We start from the raw sequence: 24,025 nt of genomic DNA, 5'->3' as shown, positions 1-24,025 counted from the left end.
TACATTTTATTGGATATTGAAGCATAGAACTGTGACAGAATTTAATTTTATACTTTACATAAGCTTTTTATTCCCAGTTGACGCAAATGTTTAAAATCATAACTTTTATTAAAAAACAGGTTTAAATGCATAAAAAATTATATGTATATAAAATATTTCTTAATATATATTTTTTAAGTATTTTCTATTTTATTAAAATACATATTAATACAATATTTTCCGCACAACATTTTTTTGTCGAACATGTGCACGTGGCGTGATTTTTTTACTTTTTTTAAAATGTTTATTGATTTTCTGTCTTGGCACGACAAAAGGAATTAATGCCAAAAACATCTTGTAAGTTTATCTGCTTGACTAAGTTTATCGAAGCTGTCAGAACTTTTTTGCGCATAAAGCTTCCATTCGTGATTTAATGAATGGGGAACGATACAATCGGTTTTAAAATGCGGACATATATTCGCGTCAGATAACAGCAGTTAACGGCATAACTTACTCTGATTTACGGGCAATACGGTCGTATTTTTATGGCACACTGTTCCATTAGCTTCGATGTGCATGATTTATGCAAAGTGTTCTTGGCACTCTCTCTCTCTCTCTCTCTCTCTCTCTCTCTCTCTCTCTCTCTCTCTCTCTCTCTCATTCTTTCGCGAAAGGAACAAGACTACTTTTATACGTTCACTCACGAAAGTCGACCGCGTTATAAATATGCCTTGTCTGCACCCGCTTGTATATCGCGTGTAAAGTTCAGAAGCGAGTAGCGACTTTCCGGAGTCTGCAGTTAATAATTTTCGGAGGTCACCAGCAGCTGACCAGGGGAAGAACGTGTCGATAGAAATGTGTGTTTTCTATTTTATTACTTTAACTAACTGTTAATGGAAAAGAAGAAAATGCTCTACATCCCTTATTATTTTACACAATTCTTTAATTAAAAGTTTCGCGGGGAAAGTTCTGATGGACCGCGTCATGCGCTGCTCTCTTCTTTTTCATTACAGGTATCCTGGGTGCGTAGACGGGGAGAGGAGCTTCATTTACTCACCATTGGCCTCGACACGTACGCGAGCGACTCGAGATTCTCCCTGGCCTTTGAGAAGCCTAATGACTGGCGATTGCTTCTGCGCTCCGCTACGGAACGCGATGCCGGCCTTTACGAGTGTCAAGTCAGCGCCCACCCACCATTAATCAGAACTGTCCATCTAGCGGTGTCAGGTAAGTGAGCGCGTCATTGCGCGTGTGTTCATCTGACCATCCGGGACTTGGCAACCTCGAAGCAATCAGAAGCTGCTATTTCCTACTACTATACTAACGATATGCACTTTGATCTGATGACTGCATTGCGGCCCCTAAATCACCGTGTTTGCACAGGTCGTCTTGAAACCGCGCGTCCCAATTACCGGAAACTACGGATATTAAAAATACGAAAAGATATATTATTATTATGTAGGTATATTAGATTTGTCGACAACTAGAAGATTATTTAAAATCGAGTGTTAAACAGTTTTCGTTAAAATAATTCCAGATCGCGCTTAAACAATTCAATAATGAGAATATGTGGAGATACCCTTGTATAATCAATTATGTTGTAATTCTTGTATCATTCGTGAAGCTTTCTATTTTTGGTATAATCGCTGTGACGTTTATTTCGGGATCGCGTAAATTCGCAGATATTCGCATTTTAACGCGAGAGAGGACTAATTATGTTAATTATGCTAATGTTAAAGATGAAAGGCCATGTGTGTGCATTATTCTCTTAATCTACTCTTATAAAGTACTGCTAAAGTAGGAAGTCGCTCTTTGTAGATACATAATCCATGTGACTCCCGTGGCGCGTTTTCGCTGGACCATAAATCACGGTAGCCACGTCGTTAGGGTCGTCCTCTTCGTGGCATAATGGCGATCTCGATGCTGTAACGATGTTCTCGTGGCACCCACGTCGCACGCCACTTAATTGGAGTCCCATCCCTTACTCGTACCCTTTCCCTCGTCCCACACCCTTTCGCTCTTTTTCCGTTCGCGCGTGTCCGTATTTTTCTTTTATTATTGAGAATGTAGTTGCGCGCCAGTCTCTGATATACGAGTTGCACGTACGTTGAACAAAATCAAGAATACAGAAATACGTCGAACTACTATGCTCCGGTTACGACAACATTGTCTTACTTTAGAGTTGCAGTGCGTAGGATATTTAACTTCAATAACCGGAGTGTAACTTGTTCTAACGCGTAGTAAGCTCATTATCATCTATCATCTATGCATAACCGGCTTGCACCGGATAATTCGTGACTGACTCGGCCGACTATCAATGATTGATTGATAGCGGGCAATATCGCAGTTGTCAGCTATATTTGATTAATAACGGACGTAAGACTAATAGACACTTTGAAGATCAAATTCGGGCTTTCATCTACAACGTCCGATGATACCTCTATAGCCTGACGGTTTTAGCTCCTCAGTACGTATAGTTGAGCGAATAGTTCGGCCGAGATTAATGAGACCGGCGCACGCTGAAAAGAGAACTTGGAACACTTGCAGTTTCAAAATTTATATATTTGAATATAAGAGCTATTATATATATATATATATATATATATATATATATATATATATATTTATGCACATAGAATAACTGTAAATTAATTACGGTGTCACGAGCATGAGTGACGTATGTCGCAAAGTATAAATTTACGATGACGAGCGCTTCAAAATTTACTCTTTTCAGAAATGCGGTATTCCTTTTTTCAGCAGATAGTTAAGTTTCGCGTCTTTATTGGTCGATACAAGAAAACTTGTTCTTTCCTACTTTTTTAAAAAGTTTTTAAAACTCAATTATAATCGGATCTATCTGTACGACGGTGGACATAGTTAACCTTTTGACATATGCAAGGAGGAAGATACATCTAATTGGATATAAGATGTATCTTAAAGTTTCGTATACATACTTTACCGTAGTCTTGTACATATACCGGTAAAATCTCGATTTGACAAATCGCGCGCGCTTGTTAGACTGCACTACATCGGAAAAGAAACATGATGATAAGAAGTACGTGGCGAAAGATGGAGAGATAGAGGGAAGACGAGAGAAGAAAAGAGACAGAAATAGCAGCGCGAGCGATGAAATCAATATAGGTATATGCAGATATCGAAATATTTTTCAGTCACCGTAGCTGCAATAGAGGGTTATGAAATATCCTGACCGAAATACCAGGTACAGAGCTGGAATAAATTCTGTGTTCTGTGAAATAAACGGAATATTTCGCGGACCCAACTGGTGGAACGAACGATTGCGGTGTATTATTCTCCTACATATCGTTCGGCTTTCGTTTTAAGTTATAAAGTCCGTTCAAACGTATCATTTTCCATAACTTTCGGCCGAGTATCGATATGGCTAGTGAAGATCTCTCTTTTGTGCATTAAGAATCTCTCGAGAAGTTGAATATAGAATACGCTGGAACAGCTTGACCAAGACATATTTTCGTTCCCTTTGCCAATATGATTTTCTAATACGATCATCTCTTTTCATGTGCATTCCTTATATTTTTATTCTATGATTTACGCGTCGTAAAACTTTGTGGCACTCTCGCTTCGGATCTTGCGCGGTATCACGACTTTTCTCAATTTATTACTTCGTTCTTGAACAAATGGAAAAAAAATCACGACTAATGATTTCCTTTGAGAACGTATAACCGATGCGTTCGTTAGCGAACGAGAATTCCCGACCCTTTCCTTTTTTTTTTATTTTCTCTCGCGCATTTCTACATCTGGCTTACTCGCCGTTCTGCCCTTATCGCGTGCAAAGATTTCTATAATGACCCGTAAAAGTTGCGACAGGCAGCGGCATCATTTATTATCGCGACTTTACTTTTCTTTCGTTCTTATCCTTCCATTAATCAAAAAGCCATCATTTTCTCCCGATGAGCTATTTATGTTATCACGCGCGCTAGCCAAGACGACGCGTTGTTCATTATTAGGTATAGCGGATTTAAATGCCGCTTCAACATCGGCAAGCAGGCTCGCGCTTACGCAGAAATAAAGTTGCGTTACGGAACTTAAGAAATAATTCCTGGTCGACGGCACTGTCCGGGGGGCTTTATTTCTGGCAAACGTTCAAATAGTTAGGAACTTAAATTCCACGAGCGATGGCGGCTTTTCCGAGGGCGTAAACTGCTTGTGCCAGCACCCAGTCTCTCGTTTCACTGCCAGTCTACATTGAGCTTTGCCGTTGTGAATTTTACGAGCCTCGGGCCACATTCTAATCGGATTTCCATAATGGCCCATCGATTGATGTCGGCCCAGTACAAAAAGAGCGCGAAATTAATACAAGAGACAGAGAGAGAGAGAGAGAGAGAGAGAGAGAGAGAGAGAGAGAGAGAGAGAGAGAGAGAGAGAGAGAGAGAGAGAGAGAGAGAGAGAGAGTTTTCTTCGTTGTCCCGGTTAATATACGAAATTGAAAGATCGCTTGTAAAATAAAACGATAAAGAAGATTTCAAAATTTCCTCGTATCTTTTTTAATGCTATCATCTAATTGATCGCCTGTCAGCGAAGAAGCTGGTGCGGTACGTATTGCACCGCGTTCTTCGCGAACGTGGCTTTCATTCTATATTCACTTAATATCCAAGAAAGGATATGCCGATCCTGATGTGGCTTAGAAATGGCGAAATTTTCGCATAGATGCGATATGTATTGCATCCGACTACCGAGAGGCTGCCATGCCGGGAAGAATATTCAAGCGATTAGATCGGGAACGAAGTCGATCGGGAACGTCGCTTTCCGAGGGTTGTACGTGCGACGCGGGATTTTTGGGATTGGTCTTTCTACGACGACGACGACGACGACCACATTCGCAGACGAACGTTCCGTTATAAAGTCGAGAGAGCCGGGGGAATATAGGGATTCTAACGGCAGCTTATGCAATCCCACGCTTTTCGCGACCGGAGAAGAAAGGATACGTGTACTCGACTACGGGTCGCCACCCGCTTTCCTTTACCGTACACGTTCCGACGCTCCCGTCTCGGTTGGCCGGAATAAATCAAGGCTTGCCAATACCGGGTGCTATCGAGGTCTTATTACACAGTCGCGACCGGTCTGCAGGTACCCGTCACGCTTATTTACAAAGAAAAGTTTACTTTACTCCCCCAACAGTCGATTCTTCTTTCTTCGTTCTCGATCCTTTTTCCCATTCTCATTATGGTGTATCCAAAAGCCGTAATTCTCACTAGAGTGGAGAGCGGATTGCACTAAATTTTCCGTTAGCCAGTGTGATATTTCGATATTTCGTCATATTTCTTCATCAATAATAGATTCTCGAATCAGAACTGTTGAAATGTTAAAACTATACGCTGCACTTTTTAAACGAGCGATTGTAGCAATCGTGTTGGAGAAGGTATTAAAGAATTGTAGTATTGATTCTGGTGTTATATATCCTATTCGCGTGCGAAGTTTGAATGGCGAATATGATCGATCGCCATAATAATCATACGATCTCTTATCCGTTCTTATTCGCTGTGAAATAGCTTGGCTGCGTTCATAGCCAAGAATCCGTCATAGTAATATTGCCGACGACAAAAGAACGCTTGCGCAAATTCCAACCTGTCGCTCTATCGCTCGCGCGAAATTACATCGACGAATTCCTGGCGTGGATCTTTTGGCACCGAGAGAAGGAGAGATAGATATATGTATCTCTCTCTCTCTTTCTCTCTCTCTCTCTCTCTGTCCATATATATATATATATATATATAGAGAGAGAGAGAGAGAGAGAGAGAGAGAGAGAGAGAGAGAGAGAGAGAGAGAGAGAGAGAGAGAGAGAGAGAGAGAGAGAGAGAGAGAGAGAAGAGAGAACGAAGAAAAGGACGGTGAGCGGGGACATTATCCTAGTGAAACAATGAGTTCCTCCTCCGCATCAGGCGGCAACGTTTTTCTTACCACTTCGTAATAGCGTTAGATTATGCTTCGTAATGCTGTATAAACGAGCCGCTCCGCCGTTTTACCGGCGTGATGGTAAATTTTTGTCCTCGGTCGACCGCGCGACAAGATCGAACTTTAAGTAACTGAAGCCACGGTTTTTCACGCAAGGGAAAATTCAAGTCGATAAACAGCGTCCTAACAGCGCTCGCAATTGTGCTTGTTATACCGGGTAATTTTCGGATGCCTTAGTACTATCGCGACGCGGACGCTTTATCTTTCCTAATGGCTGTTATCGTTCTCTGCTTCTTATCGTATTCGATGTTAGGGATTGAGGATTCTTACCGAGAGTCGTAGCGCGGTAAACTCGGAAAGTGCTTACATCAGCGGCATTATTAACGCGAGCGTCCATTAAAACGGCAGACGTTGTAGCTAAGCACGCGAGCTTGCGATTTTCCGTTTGGAATTTTGTTCGACTGCACTGTAATTCTCACGGAAAACGGGTTATAGGTGCATTAGCGTTCCAAATAAAGAAGAATGCGAGAACATTGGAAAGCTCATTGCGACGGCGCGGCGCGGCGTGCGCTGACGAGTTCGAGCAGTTTTTGTGTCCGCGCAATTTTATCAAGCCTTCGGTTGAACATTTCACGCCAGATTTCTGCGCGTTAAAATTTCCCGCCTTTACGGCCCCGTATATAGTATCTTCGCATACGATATTAAAATTGCATGGTATGCAAATGAGACGAAGCGGGCGTATCAGTAGGCAAAGAAAAAAAAAGAATTATATCAAGCCTCAGCGCACAATTTATTTTCTTCCGAAGGAGATATGTATTAACAACGATATATATCCTCAAATCCTCTCTTTTCTGCAAATTTGTTCATTCAACCATTTCGTATGCGCATTATTCAATATTCGAACGCGCGGCAAATCGAGTTGGCAAATCACGGAAGATTGAGATTTGGGACGCACGGCTAGTTCTCGAGCCGCGTAATCTAGATGATAACGTGCAGATTAAGTCCGACGCCGAAATACCGAGAGTTAATCGCATTCACGGGACACGCAGCGTCCCAGAAGCGTATAATTATCGCGCCCAAGCGTTTAACATCGAACTGACTGCCTCGGAGGGATTCCTATGGCAGGATACCGAGGATCCTAATTTCTCAGGGGCCAACGTTAAAATACATCCTAATTCGCTGACTCGTGGATACTGTGAAATGAGTTTCGTCTCCAGTTTGCCTCTCCTCCACCTTATACCGCTATATCTATTACCGAGCTTGATAATACTTTTCATTGTGGTAAAATGAAAGATTTTGTTACTCGATAATCAGGAAGAAAGGTTTTAACCGAAGAGACTAAATCTTTTCTGGTGATATAACAAGTCTAAATATGAACATTTTGTTCGCGGGGAATGATACTTTTTATTATGATAAAATAAAAGATTTTGTTACTCGGTAATCGTCCAACAAGAAAGGTTCAAAACGAAGAAATTAAATCTTTTCTGTAATATGACGAGACAAAATACGAACGTTTTATTCGCGGGAAAATGGAAATAAAATTAAAGGATCGAAAGGGATATAGCGTCGAGCTGCCAACTACAGACAAACCGATCGTTAACTATAATGGTTGAAATACACGAGTGTAACCGCCATACTCATGCATTTGGCGACAGCTTTGCGTGTGACCGCTATCATTTAATATCTCGTTAACGTTGTCGCACGTGGAGACGCTTGATCGCGCGCGCCAAATAACAACCATCTATTAACGCGGCGCCGCGCCGATTACATGCACGGGCGTTACAAGTGCTCGTACCAGCAGCAATGCGAATTATCAATCAGTCACTTCTATCGGCATCTATTAATTAACAATAACAAGATTAACGAATGCGGATTTTCTCCTAATCAACAAACTCATTATTCGCATTGTTCCGATTTATTTAAGTGCTTCTCTCAGAATTTATCTCTTTGTTATTATTACGCGTATTAATTAATTTTCTTCGTTGATTGCCAGTCACTAGCAGCACTCTACAACTGCTGGCAATCGATGAAAGTAAGTATATTCACGTAATAAAAGCGCGATATAATCAAATTATCGCGCTCATTATACTCGGTTAAAATTACGTTAATATAATTTTACTCTTGAACTTGCCGTGATGCGTACGCACATACAAAATATCTCTGAACTCGCGGGTCTCGGGAAAATCGACTTTGAAAGTTAGAAAATTAATAACGTCGTTGTACGTTCTTTAAGCTTGAACGCTTTCAGCGATATTGCACGTCATCGAATTTGTCTGGACAATACTTTACCTTATATATCATCAAAATATGCGTAAAAATACAATATTCCATTAAAACAATAAAAATCATTTAAATATATATTATATTTCATATATAATTTCTTTAGTAGACGTAGATTATTTTAAATGTTTTATTATCTATTTTATTTTGTTTATGTTTTAATAGTTATTAAGATGAATTTGATGACATATGATATATCGTTAAAATTTATTTTAATTATCTAATAAGTCAAAAATAGTACACAGATATTGTTAATCTTCTGATTCTTAAAATTATTCTTCTTGAGAAAGTAAAGTATAATAAAAATTTTGTTCTGTCTTCTCAAATGACTTCTAAACAAAAAATCACATCCTTTTCAGGTGCACCATCAAAGGTTGTATATTAAAAACGTCCTGTATACATATATTGCGATCTTTGTATCTTTCTATTTTACCTCATATGGACAAAAATTGAGAATTCCTAATGCAATAAGTGCAGGGATTAAAGCAGGGGTTAAAGCAGTTCGGGCTGCATGCAAGCGGAAGTACTTTCCCGCAAATGCAAACAGCAACCGCAGAGTCTCTCTCCACTGACTGAGAGTTCGCCACGCGTATGATATATATGGCTGCGCGTATTTGCCGTTAAACTGCAAAAGTTGCGTATGTAAATTGAGTCTTCTCTCGTGGCGATAGCTGTGTCGTTCGGAACTAGCGTGATTTTGTCGTGGCGACGCGCATCTGGCCCGTCGACTCTCCGGAATCTTCCATAAATAAATGCATGAGCGCGCACGCATATGTACGAGATGCGAATATGATGCATACACGTGTAAACGGGTAGGATATATCGCGCATTCCTAACTCGTTCGTTCGTAGATTGATAGCGTTGTCGGTAGAAACGCGTCCGTGTAATGGTTGAACGGTGCCGCGACGATTACCTATCTTTTTGTCCATATTCTATTTTTTTTCGCATTAAAAACGCATGTACATACACAAACTACATTTTTTCCTCGTATTGAATCACATGTACATATGCATATAGATATTCTTCTGTAAAGGGGTAGAAATAGGTTTGCAAAGAGAGTTCCGCGTACAGAGAATTGTTTTGCATTTTAGCTTGATTTTTACTCTAGATTCCGTAAAGCGCATATGCGCGCATTTATCTGTAGCGTACGTAACGTTCACTATAGAAAATACGTGCATATACGCTTTACGGAACTCAGGGCAATAAAATTAATTTAGCTTCACAACGTGACAATGTGGCAAACAATTGAAAATATATACATATTTACTTTTAATAAAATTCATTGAAATATATACGAATATATACGAATATATACGAATTAACAAAGTTACATATCTTCAGATTATATATACTCGGAATATTACATTTAAACATAGCTGAAACAATCAGTATGCATCTGTGCGAATGTACGGTACTCGCTTACGCTGTGAAACTACGATTGATTCTCGTGGGAGATGCAACTACACCGAGCGCATTGTTAATACTCTCCAAGGTATAAACGAAAACAATATGCAGAGAAACTACGAAGAACAATAGTCGGGGAGAATAATCGACCGTGATCGCTAGCATACTTCGCGAAGTAGATATGCCAGCTATTTATTACGAGAAGTAGGGGATTATGTTTCTCAATAATGAGCACACGAATATAAGTTATCAGGAGAGCACAAGATAAATTGGTACAAGGAAGATGAATAATTGATGACACAGCAATAAATACAGATTTGATTCTACTTGCAACTAATTTTTGTGGTGTCTTTGTCTATACAAGATATTCCACATTTTCCTACCTCGTACAATATTTTATACAATATAATAGAACATTTTGGAGATTAATTAAAGTAAAAATTCTTGATACAAAAATGTTGAGATCGTAAGTTTTCGAAATATAAGTGACCAAGTTAATTATTAATGTTGTATTTGTTATAGATTTTTATAGTATCGATAATATTCATAAATCAAGATCTCTAATTAATATATTGGTGACATATTATCGGAATTATTTTAATACGATACATTAATATTATATTTCGGGATTATATCGAGTATTTTTTATACATATAAATATAACTGAATTTTTTATGTAACTGAATATAAATAACTGATTAATTATTTCAGAGATAATTTATAAAATATTCTGTTTGCCGCGATGAAATATTTATTGATTCTTACTTCATTTTATTTTATTTTAAATGATACAAAATGTAATTGATAGAAAAACTATAAAAGATTAAAATCAAGTTAGCACATTATAAGAATACACTCAATTAATAAGCATTAGCGTAATTTTTATTAAATGAATTAAGAAGAATATAACATGTATAGTTATAAAATATTTCTTATATTTTTATCTGCTTATAACACATATACATTGAAAAGATAAATATTTTTATTGCACTAATTTATATACCTACATTAAACTCTGGGAAAATTGAGCGAGACCAAACACGGACCACAAATTTTGTTTTAATAATATTTAAGAAAAGGAAAAAAGAAAAATATAAAATTATAAGTCTAAATATTAACAATTTTTCTCTATCGTATTTTATTTTTATTTTATAAAAATAAATACTTCTGTTCTTGAGAAATATTTGATATTTTATCAAATAGATTTTCTGTTCTCTTTATATTTATTTTTCTATTCTCTTTAATATATTTATTTGTTTCACATATAGATATATACAAAAACCGTTTAAATGTATTCCATTTTCCTCTCCTCCATAAAATATGAACACCATTAAGATATTTTAAAGAAAAATTTTATATTTTAAAACTGCACTCTATGTTTTTTATAATTTTATTTTATTTTTTCTCTTCCCTTTTCTTTATTTATTAATCTGAAATTGACAGTTGAATCAGTTGAATATATTTGCCACGCTAAAAATGCTCAAGTAATATTATTAATTTATTATATCTTTGTGATGCTTTCAATTACGTATTGTCTGAAAGGCTCATCTATATATAGTCTGATTATCCGAAAATGTAAGAGATGAAAATATTTATATTTTTATATCAAGGATAAAGCTTTCAACAACAATAAATACACAAACAAAGGCAAGTAAAAGCTAGTTCGCAACGATGGTCGCCCGACCATTGCATCGTTGCGAACTAGCTCTTATTTGCCTTTGTTTGTGTATATATTTTTATATTTGTATATGGAGATAATTTCTTTTTTTATAAAAATCCAGAGTTAAATATTAACGATTAAAATTAATCTATTTAATTCAAGGTAATGGATTTATTTTTTATTCTTAAAAACTTGATATTTATATGGAATCTACGTACATCTTAAATCTTATTTTGACACAGTCTTCACAGATCTACTACTCCAGATTAAAATAAAAAAACTTTTTTTTGTCAGTCATGACTAATACGTTGTGCAACAGCGGAGTTGCAGTAAACTACGTTGAACTACATATAAAATGCAAATATATCCGAATTAACACACACAGCGCATCGAAAATAATTAATATTTCAAAATATAATCGCGTACATGAAATAATAATAATAATAGACAATAAACAATAATAATTAATAAAATAATAAACAATTAATTCCGTAAGCAACAAGCAAAATAATAATTAACAAATTACTCACCCCATGGTTGCTCCGCGCCGTCCCTCGATATCTCTCAGACCTCCACTCTTCCCAAGTTCCTCCGTTGCGTTCAAACAACACTCACTCGCGAAATGACAGTTAATTATTGCGAATGTTAGTAACTGCAGACTTACGGCAACTACGCGCGACGTTTTAAACAACACTCCTTGATTTTAATTCTATAACATAACACATACACTTTGCGGCGGAAAAATGACGTGGAGAAAGTACGCTTACGCTATAAATCGTAAACCACGCGAGATACATATCTGCTTCGATAAATGCCGCGACACGATTCGCTCGTTGCGAACGTTAACTATCCATAGTCGTTAATTGTAAAGAATGATCGTGTTTCGAGAAATGACGACACACAGAGCGGCAGGCTCCTGCCTGTTCGAGCCTCAGCGTGTGAATGATAGCACACCGACCTTAATATTTAATACTTTATCGAATAGATTTTCTGTTCTCTTTAAAGTAATTATTAATACATAATCGCGATGTGTTACGACTCTACGTTACTGAAACGATTTGATCCGACGATTTGTACACATCACTCCGCTCTCTCAAACAGAAAATAACAGAAAATACGTTTAAATCACAGCGAGAAAGCTGCACGATGCTACAAATAAAAAAATGGGTTATCGCAATGAAACAGTAATTGCTTTAATGAACGATTGTCGACCTGATATTTAGTTGATCAACAAGAATAGTAATTGCTATTTGTAGATAGGAAAACGACAACGTTCACTTGTCGCGACCATGTTACGAGGAATAATATTGCCGCGTAACAGGCGACATCAAGCTTGAAATTTGTGGAAAACAAGTATCGAGCTGTTTTCCACGGACTATCGTATGTGCGTAAACAAAAAATCGCCGCGTTGCTGCATATCAAGGCACGTTATCATATGCGCGATGAAACTCGCGGCATTGCATTGCCACAGCGATATTATTTCTCCTAATGTGATGGACACGAGTAAACGTTACTGTTTCTCATGTACAAGTGACAATTACCGTCCAACTCGATCAATTAACTGCGTATCAAGGCAATTATTTCAGTCAAAGCAGGTATTCCGTGTAATTTATTTATTTGTTATTGGAATTCAAGAGATTCGAATCGGTAGATAATGATGCGAGCAATTTCTCGTGTCGCGATATTATCTCTCGTAACATGGTAGCGACGAAGTGAACGCTATCGTTTCTTATCTACAGCAACAATTCATTTTCCTCTTAATTGAAAATCGCGTATGTTGATTCCTCTTAATAAAAAAAATTTGTAACTTGCATTTTTCTCGATATTTCTATTTTCGAATTTCGACTCTAATCTCAAAGATACATTATTGAAATATCATACGGTAAATGTAGGGCATTCTGTAAGTATATTCGTATACTGAAAATGGTTAATTTAAATAGCATTTGAGAAAGACTGTATAATACGTGCAGTAAATTTAAGTGATTAACCGTGTAATAATTAGTAGACTTTTCAAAGTTTGTTACACTTTAACGAAATAAAATTCAAAGTTGGGAGCAAAAAGGGCGTTAATATGGTTAAATTAAAAATTAATAAACTTTTAACGTTTAACATGAGTTTTAATTCCATTTAAGTTCTATTAGCCACACCTGGTTGGCTTTAACGGAATACTAGAGAAGGCAACTTTCTTTATTATAGCTTCGCGTCGAAAGTAGCAGATAATTAATATTCTCCGCGGAAAATACGCGGAACACGTGATTAGATGCGAACAGCGCATATGAGGCGAATTTTGCAGCGGCGCATACAAGATGTAATTGGATCAGAATTGAATGCCGAGTTTCTGATACATGATGCAATACCGCCGATATTGACGTATGAGTTTTCCGCTCACGCAGTGAGTAGCATTTGTGGTATTAACGTCAAAATGAAATATAACAAAAATATATATATATAGGTAACCGACGCGAATTTCCGCGATGATGTTTTTCTGGTCATACCGGGAGCAGCTTGGCGCACCGCACGGCGACGCGCATTAGATCTTTTCATGGTGCAACGACTTCAGGCAAAGCTTTTAGCTCGCCAGGCTGATTTACGAAATGGCAGAAGGCCCTTTCCAGCAACGTTTCACGTCGCTCGTCTCGCGGTTGGCCGGCGGCGTTGTTCTCGACCGATGCAGCAACCGGGCTCTCTCTCTCTCCCCGCGACTACTACCTCGTTTTTCTCGGTTTCGCTCCGGTAAATAACGTCGGAGTAGGTTTGGGCGCGGTGAGAAAAATTAATGCCCGCCGCGGGCCTAGTGGCTCTTGAAGCTTTGCTGGATGGTTAGTAATGGCATTACCGTGCTACAGGCTGCGCCATATTATGCAACCGTCTCCGCGGTAAAATACATTGAACGAAACTTGGTGGTGTAAAACTGCGAAGCGAATTTTGTTAATACGCAACGCTGCGCATATTGTCGATAAAATCCAATGGCGCATTATTTTCTTGGCCGATAATTTATTCCCGAGAGGTTTTTTCTTTTTTATTAAAATTTTGAAGCATATTTAATTTTAATAATATTACGCGATACCGATTTAATTATGTTATTAACTGGTATGTGCTCAATCAAGCGATATTACGAGCTTGATGCTATTATTTATATTCATTGTATCGACGGCTTAATACGCTGTACTACATAATATTATATTTGTATTATTCATGTAAATTTATGCATCTGATGCACGCAATCGCGTACATCAGCTATTTCTTGATACTTTATTCATTTTGACGTATAATGAACATTTTGACCGCTCATAATAAGGATTTCGTAATTAATCTGCATTTATAATTTTGTTCAATGCCTCTGAACGAGTAAGGATGAAAAAGAATGGTCAAATAGTTTGATTAAATTCGTAAGAGGAACGAACGAACGAAAAAGAGATCTGTACTGTAAGTACGTGACGTGGAGACCGATTGTGGAAAGCGATGCGCGTACAGCCAATTTTTAAGATTCATGGCTCGGGGCGGTCGGTGGAGTTCCGATTTGGCGTCTTTAGAGCGTCGACGAGGTGGATGCGTGTGGATCGGTACGATGCTTTGGGACGGGAGGAGAGCTCGGCGGATGCTCGACGAATAGACGAGAAGAAGAAAGTAGGAAATAGGAGGAAAAGCTGAATGCCGTGCGCACCACGCGCAGTGTCATTCGCGAAGATAGTGCCTTCTATTACCGAACTTTTAAAGGCGTCTTTGAGCAATATTGTCTTCGCGGTGCAAGATGGAATGCCACCATTTCGCCTCCTGCCTTCCTCGCAGCCTTCGCCGTTTCAGCTTTCGTCCCCTCACGCTGCATTTCTCCCCGTTTGCTCCTCGTTGCGGCACATTCGCAAGACAAATGGATAAGATCGTTCCAGAGGAACGTCATAATCTCAACTCTACTGCAGATGAGACTTTTTAAGTATATTATAGAATTTATTTAAAAACTTGCGAGTTAATTGTTTCTCTCAACATGCACAGTAATTTACACACATAACATAAGACATCTTTTAGCGATAAAGTTTCAAATCAAATTTCCATTAGGGGGATCGAATTTAGGTTAATAAAATAAACTATAACGTTAAATTACAATAACAGGATTGTGCCGTATTTACTACCGTATTTACTAAAAGGGATTTTGGTAAGCAGCTCGAGTTGCACTCAGCACTTTGGAAAATGTTACATTACCCACATGTTAGATTACCTCATAGAAGTGACCTGACCTAAAACGTGACTCAAACAAGGGTTTATTCCCAGCAAAATTGCACTGCACTTGTAAGGTGTTTGTTCCGTGCTTAGTTTTATCCTTTAACATATATATGCGCTTCTGAGTGATTCGTATACGAAAAATGCGCGTGCCTGAGATAGAGAACAGGAAAATCTTTTCGGGGGGATTTATTCTCTCTGAGATGAAAGTCTACATATATTATTCCAACTTGATCTTTCTATTTCTTCTTACGGCTTTTCCCCGATTCTTGCACGCATTTGCTTGTTGTGACGATTTGTAAATGTAAAAGCCATATTGGAAAAGTGAGGGATTTTTAATCAAAACATTTCTCTTCGACCGTTACAGTTTTATATTATTACAACGACGGTTTTCTTAGCTATTGATTACGATGTTCTCGGGAATATATATAATCGTAAAGTAACGACCTCGACTTCGTTCAACACGACACCGATCATTTCCTAGTAGGTGATAAAGGTTATGTCCTATTGAGATAAACGCGTCGTTCCCTGAATGCTGATCTTATCACAATCACGTGCGCTACAATGGAAATAAGAGTTAAATCGCTAAGGGCGAGAGCGTATTTTCGTTCTTCTTCTTATTGGCTCAAGCGGAGGTTGTCCTCCTGCTTATCGAGGATTTATCCTCTGAATGTGTGCGAGCCATCGATTCCTCTTCCTTACTGTAGTAAGGTTAAATCGAGCATCCCTCGTGAGCGCTGTCACGCCACTACCCTTCTCTACCAAATACGACTTTTATTTTATCCCGAAGCATTTTTCTCCCGCACTCGCGTCGTCCCATGGAGACGAAAAACAGATACGGCGTCTCAAGAGGTGATAGAGTTTATCAAGACATCTCTTTGTTTCCGCTCGAAAACTATCTTGTATCGCGCCTGGTTTATCTCCGATATACATTTTGTTCGTCGTCGGCGAAAATTACGCAAATCAAATGCAAATGCGGGCTTACGCCGGGACTGATACTTATCAGTTTGATCATTAGGATCAATTAATTAAAAGAAACGACGGCGATTGTAACAGGTTGCGTCTCGGATCGGGCAGTGTGCGTCCATCGTCTATACGTATCCTGATACCGTATACGTGTATAGCGTATCAATCCCCTGTATATATATCTCTCACTGGGCGATACATCCTACGAGGCAGCTACGGGAATTACGACCCTTTGGGGGTTGATAATTCTGTCTGTCCGCGTGCGGAGTTCAGACGATGGATGCTTCATTGCAGAGAGCTGTACACCGTTCTTGAATCTAACTCGGTATGAGCGCAAGTGCCCCTGAAATTTATGTTCCTATTGGGAATGATCGTTTCTCTTGCATCGTTACGTTTGCAGCGTGCATTCGCGCGACCCGAATGGGGCATTGACAGTTTCCTTTGTGCAACTGGCACTCACCTTATCTCTCTTGGTCCATTCGTTCGCTCTTGCAGTTACGAAAAGCAGTCTTTAAGCACTTTCGTGAAGTAAACGTGCGTGAATGCTACTCGTAAAATTGCAGTTACGACACAGACGTACGGCGAGTCGTACGGCAGTGCGTTACTACTTTGACGTTTTCTAATGTCAACCACGGGTGTTGCGCAAAATGCATTAATTAATACCTAAGTGTGTAAATTCCTTTCATCTTCTTTCAGGCACAATCAGAATTATTAATAAGTAGGTTGTAAAGAATTCTGCCTGCAACTAGAAAAATACCAGTGATATATTTCCGTGATATTAAATCCGAGAGAGATTGTGCTGACAGTAACAATTTATTTGTTTTGTAATTTTATAAAGTAGGTTATTGGAAATGCGTAATAAAATCGCGGAATGATCGGTGATTGAATTTTTGAAATGTTTCCAATCTTTATAAAAAAAATACCACGATTTATTGGAGGAGACATTGTTTCACTAATTTTACCTTTTTACAGATTGATTGTAATTAATATCGTTAATACATTGTTATTGATAAAAGGATTTATTGTGATTTTGTTGGAAGCCTCAGTATGAGCTTTAATTAGTGCCGACATAACGATAATGCGATATAATATTTGTTGAAATACCAATTGTTTGCGGTTCTAATTAATATTTATGATATATGTATGTATGGCGAAATGTAGTTAACGTAGAGTTGCTTCTCAATCAATTTGACGGTATTATATCCAAACAGTGGGTTGGACTTAACTGAGATAAGATTTAAAGGTTAATAATTTCTGCTCGTTAAATCTATCCGTCTTGTTCGCGCGACGTGAGATAAAGATTGGTTCATCAAACGTAATGATCGGAAAATAAATCATGCTGAAGCAAAATAGCTCGAGGTCCGGATAACATGAGTAATGCTGCAGTATCACGCAGGGAATCGTGCGTTTCGAGCGATAAACCGAATTCAATTTGCAGTTCGCATCAGCAGTTCGCCTCGCTGATGTACTCGACTTCGGGGTGCGGAGGCAGATGCATTTTCGCCGTGCCGACGTCGGTATGTTCGCCTGAGCGTCAGGAATAGAGCCCTGGAATTTAGATTAACGATCGTGCGTGACTTCAAAATTACCGTTGATCCCGTATCCGGCGCGCTCTTCTCTATTTTTCTACGTCTTCCCCCACTGCGTTTTCCATTTCTCCGTCGTTTTGCACTGTTCCGTTCTCTCGGCGCGCGGGAAGATGTCGAGTAAGTTGCGCGTCGTTATCCGCCTTACTGCGAAAATTAGAACCGTCGTTAATGGATAGACGAAGTGGGAAAAATGCTGGGTAGCTAAGAGCGCTTGGAGAATTTGCTAAGGAGCTGTAAAATGCACACGATAAACACGAATATTATAGCGCTACCAGAAGTTTATCTCTGTGTTCTCTGCATACTTATACTACTGCTTAGCTGTACGCTTTATTTTACCTTATATTCCTTAAATTACGCGACTCTCCTTCACGTAATTACGTGACTTGCGTAAGATACGAAAAGATGTGAGTGTACGAAATCATTTCATGAGCTACGTAAATTACTTTTCTTATAATTTCATTATAAACATATTAAAAATGGATCCTTGCTTATTCTAGCACCCTGATGAGATAATCCATCGCGCGATACGCTTCTTGTGTAGAATTTCCTTGTAAAAAATAACATTAAGAATATTCTCAATTTTTCTTCTCACACACGTTTTTACGAGTTTCTCTTGCACTGTGTCGAGTCGCGTTCAGAAATGAAATGCATAAGGAGGAGCAATGCGCCTCATTTACAATTCCGTTGGGTCATATCGACACGTACGACGCCAAGATATTTTCTATTACCTCCTCGGCTTGTAAACTAACATTGTGTTAGTCCCGCGTGTATCACAAACAGGTCGCGCACAGCTAGACGCGCGCACAGCTGCAAAAGATAGAAGCGTGTGCAGAAACGTAGGGCGTAACACAAGCTGTCGTCGCGAGGAAAAATTTGAAACGAGGTGTGCGGTATAAACAGAGGAACGAAGACGACGAGAACCGCGGGATAATAGCTGAGAGACTCGGCTTCATACGGAACACGACCCAGATCTTTCGCGATGTAGCGACTATAGCGACAAATCACTGTCCAAAATCGCGAAATCTTTTTACTTTGCCTTTATTGCAGTCTAGTTCATTTCGTTTCACGATTCTCGAAGCTCGATCTGACAATAAGAAGGATTAATCCTCAGATACGATCAATGACATTAGAACATCATGTTATTTATTTTTAATATTAAAAATAAATTAAATATTAAATTTAATATTGATTTTTAAATATTAATTAGAGACAGAAAGTTTGAAATTAATAGTTTACACTTTATTTGAATTATTTTCCATGTGTCTGTATCTTGTTGTTTATGCTACTTTAAAGTAGACGCGATTATTTCTGTTTGACATTTGCTCTGTCATATTGATCGATGCATCCCTGTCTTCTTCAACTACTTCTACCTGTTATATCATGATATATTATGCTGGCCCATAAAGACCACCAGCTTTATACATTGATCGATAATGTCTTATTTCCGTACGCTACCTTGATGACTTCCGGCACGTCGGAAGTTACAAAGTATCGCGTCACTTACTCGCTCTGTCAGATCCAATCGACGCTTTATCGCCAGTGTAACTAGATAAGTGTAAGAACAACGAACTATTTTACAAGAGTATTACTTACAATGGACGCACTTTTATTGATAAAGGGGAATTTTAAGCAACTTTTGAGAATATTTCAATTTTAATGTACATATATCTCCGTTTCCTCTTTTCTTTTTCTAATGAAAGAACTAAAATATCGGATTTATGGAGAGTTATAAACAATTTAGTTGCAATAACAGTTAATAATTTGCCTTTGAAAATGTTTATATAACGTTTCAAGAAGAGTCTGTAAAATTTTTTTTAAATATTTTTATCAGTTTCTCGGATATAAAAGTTTTTCAGTCGATTATATCTGAAATCGAAAATTATCGTTGTGTAGAGCTCCACCATGTGTGTTATCGCGAAACGTGGCGTTTCGCTAATCCGGCGACTTTTTACAAAGTGTCTGGAATCTGTATATGAAATGGCGTATATTCGCGATAAACGTTACAGCGACGTCGGGATAATCTCGCGCATGACAGTACCGACAGTAAAACGCACACGGTACGCGAATGCGAGTTTCGTCGGAATGAAGAAGAACGACGAGAGTCGTCGCGTTGCATCGTCGAGCACGCGAATTAGGCAAATTTATACGAAAACCATAAATCCTTAATTATTTTCTAGCCGCGCAGCGTCCCGTAAGCGTGCCGGAATTTGCGATTCAAATTGCAGGCCTCGCTATTAAATCGCCCTCCACAAGCAAGCCCGCCTTCTCTTTGCTAATATTTACCCTTGCCTTTCTCGCGAGTTTCCCGTTGTCGAGACAAGCTCGAGGGTTACCAAGCGGCGGAAGATGACCCCACGAGTTATACTTAAGTGCCGCCTTTCGGTCTACTATCGGCAAATAGGTGGTTTTAAGAAGCTTGTTTCATCAAGGGCCAAATTCTTTCCATTTCAAGAGCTAAATTCCTTCCCCCTTCCCCTCATGGAATTCGCGTGTTAGCTGTCTGCTGAGCAAAGAAGGAAAAAAGGGGATGAAGTGGAATTTCTCATCTCCAATACTTTACGATTCATCAACGTGCATATCCGACATGTATTTTTTTTCATTCGTATCTTCTGTTGACACTGCAGATTTTTTGCAATAATATTTTCCTTGCGTACAGATTATTGTTTTTTACACGCTGCGTTTTTAAAGCAATATACACATAATATTATTTTGATTATAAAGAATTTTTTAGAGAACTTTATAATATTGTTGTATAAAACCGTGACATTTATAGGTGAGAGGGTAGTTTTTAGCAAATTTGCTTAAAAGCGTCTTTTTATTCTTTCATAAGAAAAAATTATACAGATACGCTTCTTTTTACAACGAATTTGATATTAAAGTTTTATCCTCTCCTCCATAGCGGTTTATCCTGCGTTTCATCGAGAGTTATCGTTATGCTTTCGTTTTCGCCAGCACGGCTTTAACGGGTGAGTTATGTCGCGTCAACTAGCCGGTAATAGTTTCACCCAGACGACACACTAGCCGACGTAAGCCGTTTCGATATAAGACCGCGTTTTATCACTGAAAGTCTATTATTGCGACTCATCCCTTCCGACCATTCTTCCACGGCGCTTGGTATGTAGGAGGGCAGAAACTATGCATTACTTGCATAATTTTAAATTTATACCCCGAGGCAAGGCGTAGGGCTGGCACGGCTTACTCTAAGCAATATCACGGAGAACTCTGGGGAAAAGTAGAACCTGGTACCACGAAAGAACCTCGGGTATAGAGACTGGCGGGCGGGACAAAGTGTCATCAACGTTGACTCTTCCACTTATCGTAACTCTGCACCGTAGAAAGATACTTTCGTGGGATTTCGTCGTATGAAGTTGCGTTCCATTTCCACGGAACCCTTCGGAATCGCGGGATCAAGTTTTAATGAGGCGTCCTCTATCGCCGTACTTACATCGCGTCCAGTCGTTCGGAATCCGCGCAAATTGCGCGAGCACTTGAAAATTTTTAAGTCCGCGACCCCACGGTTATTTATTCAAGAGTTTCTCGACGGAATTTTTTTTCGTGAAATTTTACCGATCCCTTGTGTCAACAAACGTATTTATATTATTTATTTCGTCGGGTTTAATACGATATTCTTGGTTTCTTCGTTCATTCGGGTGCAATCGATTAACTTAAATGCAAATGAATAAAATCATTTTATTTTATTCATTTTATTCATTCGCGAATTTATCTTTGTTGCGTAGTAAATTAGTAGATGCACTTAATCGATAAACGTGAAAGGCTAGTGCGCGGTATTAATCAACAAGAGTCAGGAAATGTCTGCCGCTGGTTACTCGTTAGTTACTCGTATACCGTCAGGGTGATCGACGATGCGCGATTAAACTAATGCAGTAATTGCAATTTCATTTAATTCGTAGTGGGCCGATCAGTTTTCGCGAATAGACGATATTTTTTGCCGTGAGATGAATAGACAAGTCGACTTAACGCTATCTTAAAATTTAATTTGATTAACATGGCATTTGATCGTGTTTTGGATCAACTTGCAGTTTTTAAATTGCTACTACAGTGCGTAATAAAAAGACATCAGTAATAAAAAAAAATCAGTTTGTGACGGATATATTTAGTGACATTAAGATCGATAATGTCACTTCTTTCGCAAGAAATTATTGCAATTCTTTACAATAAATTTCAAAATATTTCATTTTACTGATTGCGTTTTCGTAATACTAATTCTGGATGGAGATACACGGATACAGTTTCCATGACTAGTCAAAGTATTATTTGCAAGCGTAAATAGTATTCCGCGAGAATGCGCTTGGCTTATTTCCCAATAATATTCGGTTTCGTGCACATCGCATTTTACGCTCTCATTTACCCGAGGTTTCTGCGCACTTCCAATACAGTGGATTATTCGTCACGCTATCAGCAATCGATTACCCCCTGCGTATGAATGGCACTTAGTCATCTCCTGTGTAATTTGCGTCTAATTAAATGCAGGAACGCTACTGCGATGATTGGTAGATCGGGATTAAAATAGTAGTTTATATTAAATATTCCCCTCGTGTGTAATACGCTACTTTATTCTACGTTATTTTATTCTACTCCGTAAATTGCTTTTACGTAGCGATAATATATTGCGCTGTTTGTGTAAACATATAAAGTTAATTTATAATCTGAGAATTAGAGAATTACTAATTCGCACACACGCGCAATTACCTACGTAACTCTTGACACACACAATAGCGCGCCTAGATAAATCACTTAACGCCTAAGGTGTTGACCCAAGTATGTGACAGATCGCAGCAGCTTAGTAACGTTCGGCACAGGTCAAGCGCGTTGCATTGTTAGGTGCATACAATGGAATGATAAACAATGGATTGTTATCATATGCGATTGAACCGGGCTAAGCTGCGCGTTATTATCGATTCGAATGGGATGCATTACTTTCGCATCGGGATTCCATATATTAGCGCGGTGCGTCTATTTTCGTAAGAGATCGCCCTTTGTTCAACCATATCGCTGCCTTCTGTGTTTCATGTGACAATGAAATACCTCGTGCTTGTTATATAAGATTGATCGAAATTATTTGAGTCATAGATATTACGTAAGAAAGCTCCGCAAGTATCGTCTTCCAGATATTAATTTTCAAACTGTTACGTTATATTAATTATTACTGTTACGTTATATTAACCCTCCGTCACACCTATAGGGCTTTAAAGCCCCAAGCGAAATTCTTTTCTTGCGTTTTTTCGTAAAGAGAAGGAGGCGGTGTTTGGTATCTCCTCCCCCCTCCCTAAAAAGAGTTTGACAGTAGAGAGGTTTCGTTGCCGCGGTGACGCCAGTTTCCGTCAATGAGTGTTCGAGCAACGACCCGGCAAAATTAAGTGCTCTAATAAAGGGCCGGTTGTTCCAACCTGTTGGTAAACTAACTAATAGTTAAATCATATGTATGTCTTTGTTTTTCCTTTAAAGTAGACAAAGATAGACAGATGATTTAACTATTATAGTTAGCTTACCAATAGGTTGGAACAACCGGCCCTGAACAGATGTGTGACGGAGGGTTAATGATATGTTATATATTATTGCGAACGACGAAGCGAAATACGTTTATTATACGCACATATGCGTGCGCGAGAGATGTTTCCGATTAAGCTTCAATTTCCTCTTATCGGATAAAGAAAGTGGCGGCTTTGCTTGATGGGTGCTATACCATCCGATCTTTGGATCGGTTAAATTCGCCGGGACTTTTTTTTCCGTTCGCTAAAACATCAGCCAACCGTATCTAGATAACGGTAAGCTTTAGAAACGATCGATAAAGTCATCTCCTTTTCTTACCGGGTTCTCTCAGAGACTCGGAATAGGAATTTATATGTTCTCCCATAAAACGCAACCTATCTGCCTTCTTCCGCGGCTTGTCTCTCGCTTTTATTCTTTTGCTTTCGTGCTTTTTTTCTTCTTCTTTGTATTCCTAGTATTTCCTAGTTTGCCTACGCGCTTAAAGTACATTTCT

The 24,025-nt window shown here is 38.7% G+C and overlaps 1 protein-coding gene across 7 annotated transcripts in view; it reads left to right on the top strand.

Annotated features, from left to right (window-relative positions):
* The window catches only part of LOC139772930 (zwei Ig domain protein zig-8), a 126,238-nt gene that overhangs the window by 56,340 nt on the left and 45,873 nt on the right, over positions 1–24,025 (top strand). For all 7 annotated transcript variants that reach the window (XM_071707001.1, XM_071706990.1, XM_071707017.1 and 4 more), the window contains one exon: positions 993–1,206. In XM_071707001.1, coding sequence (XP_071563102.1) covers positions 993–1,206 — 214 coding nt within the window. The remainder of the gene's footprint in view (positions 1–992; positions 1,207–24,025) is intronic.

The sequence above is a fragment of the Temnothorax nylanderi genome, unplaced genomic scaffold (assembly GCF_030848795.1).
Source record: "Temnothorax nylanderi isolate EJ_2023f unplaced genomic scaffold, tnyl_v1.0 TNYL_tig0004_pilon, whole genome shotgun sequence".
NCBI lineage: Eukaryota > Metazoa > Arthropoda > Insecta > Hymenoptera > Formicidae > Temnothorax > Temnothorax nylanderi.
The sequence above is the reverse complement of the archived record's forward strand: the minus strand, read 5'-3'. Positions and strand labels throughout refer to the sequence as shown.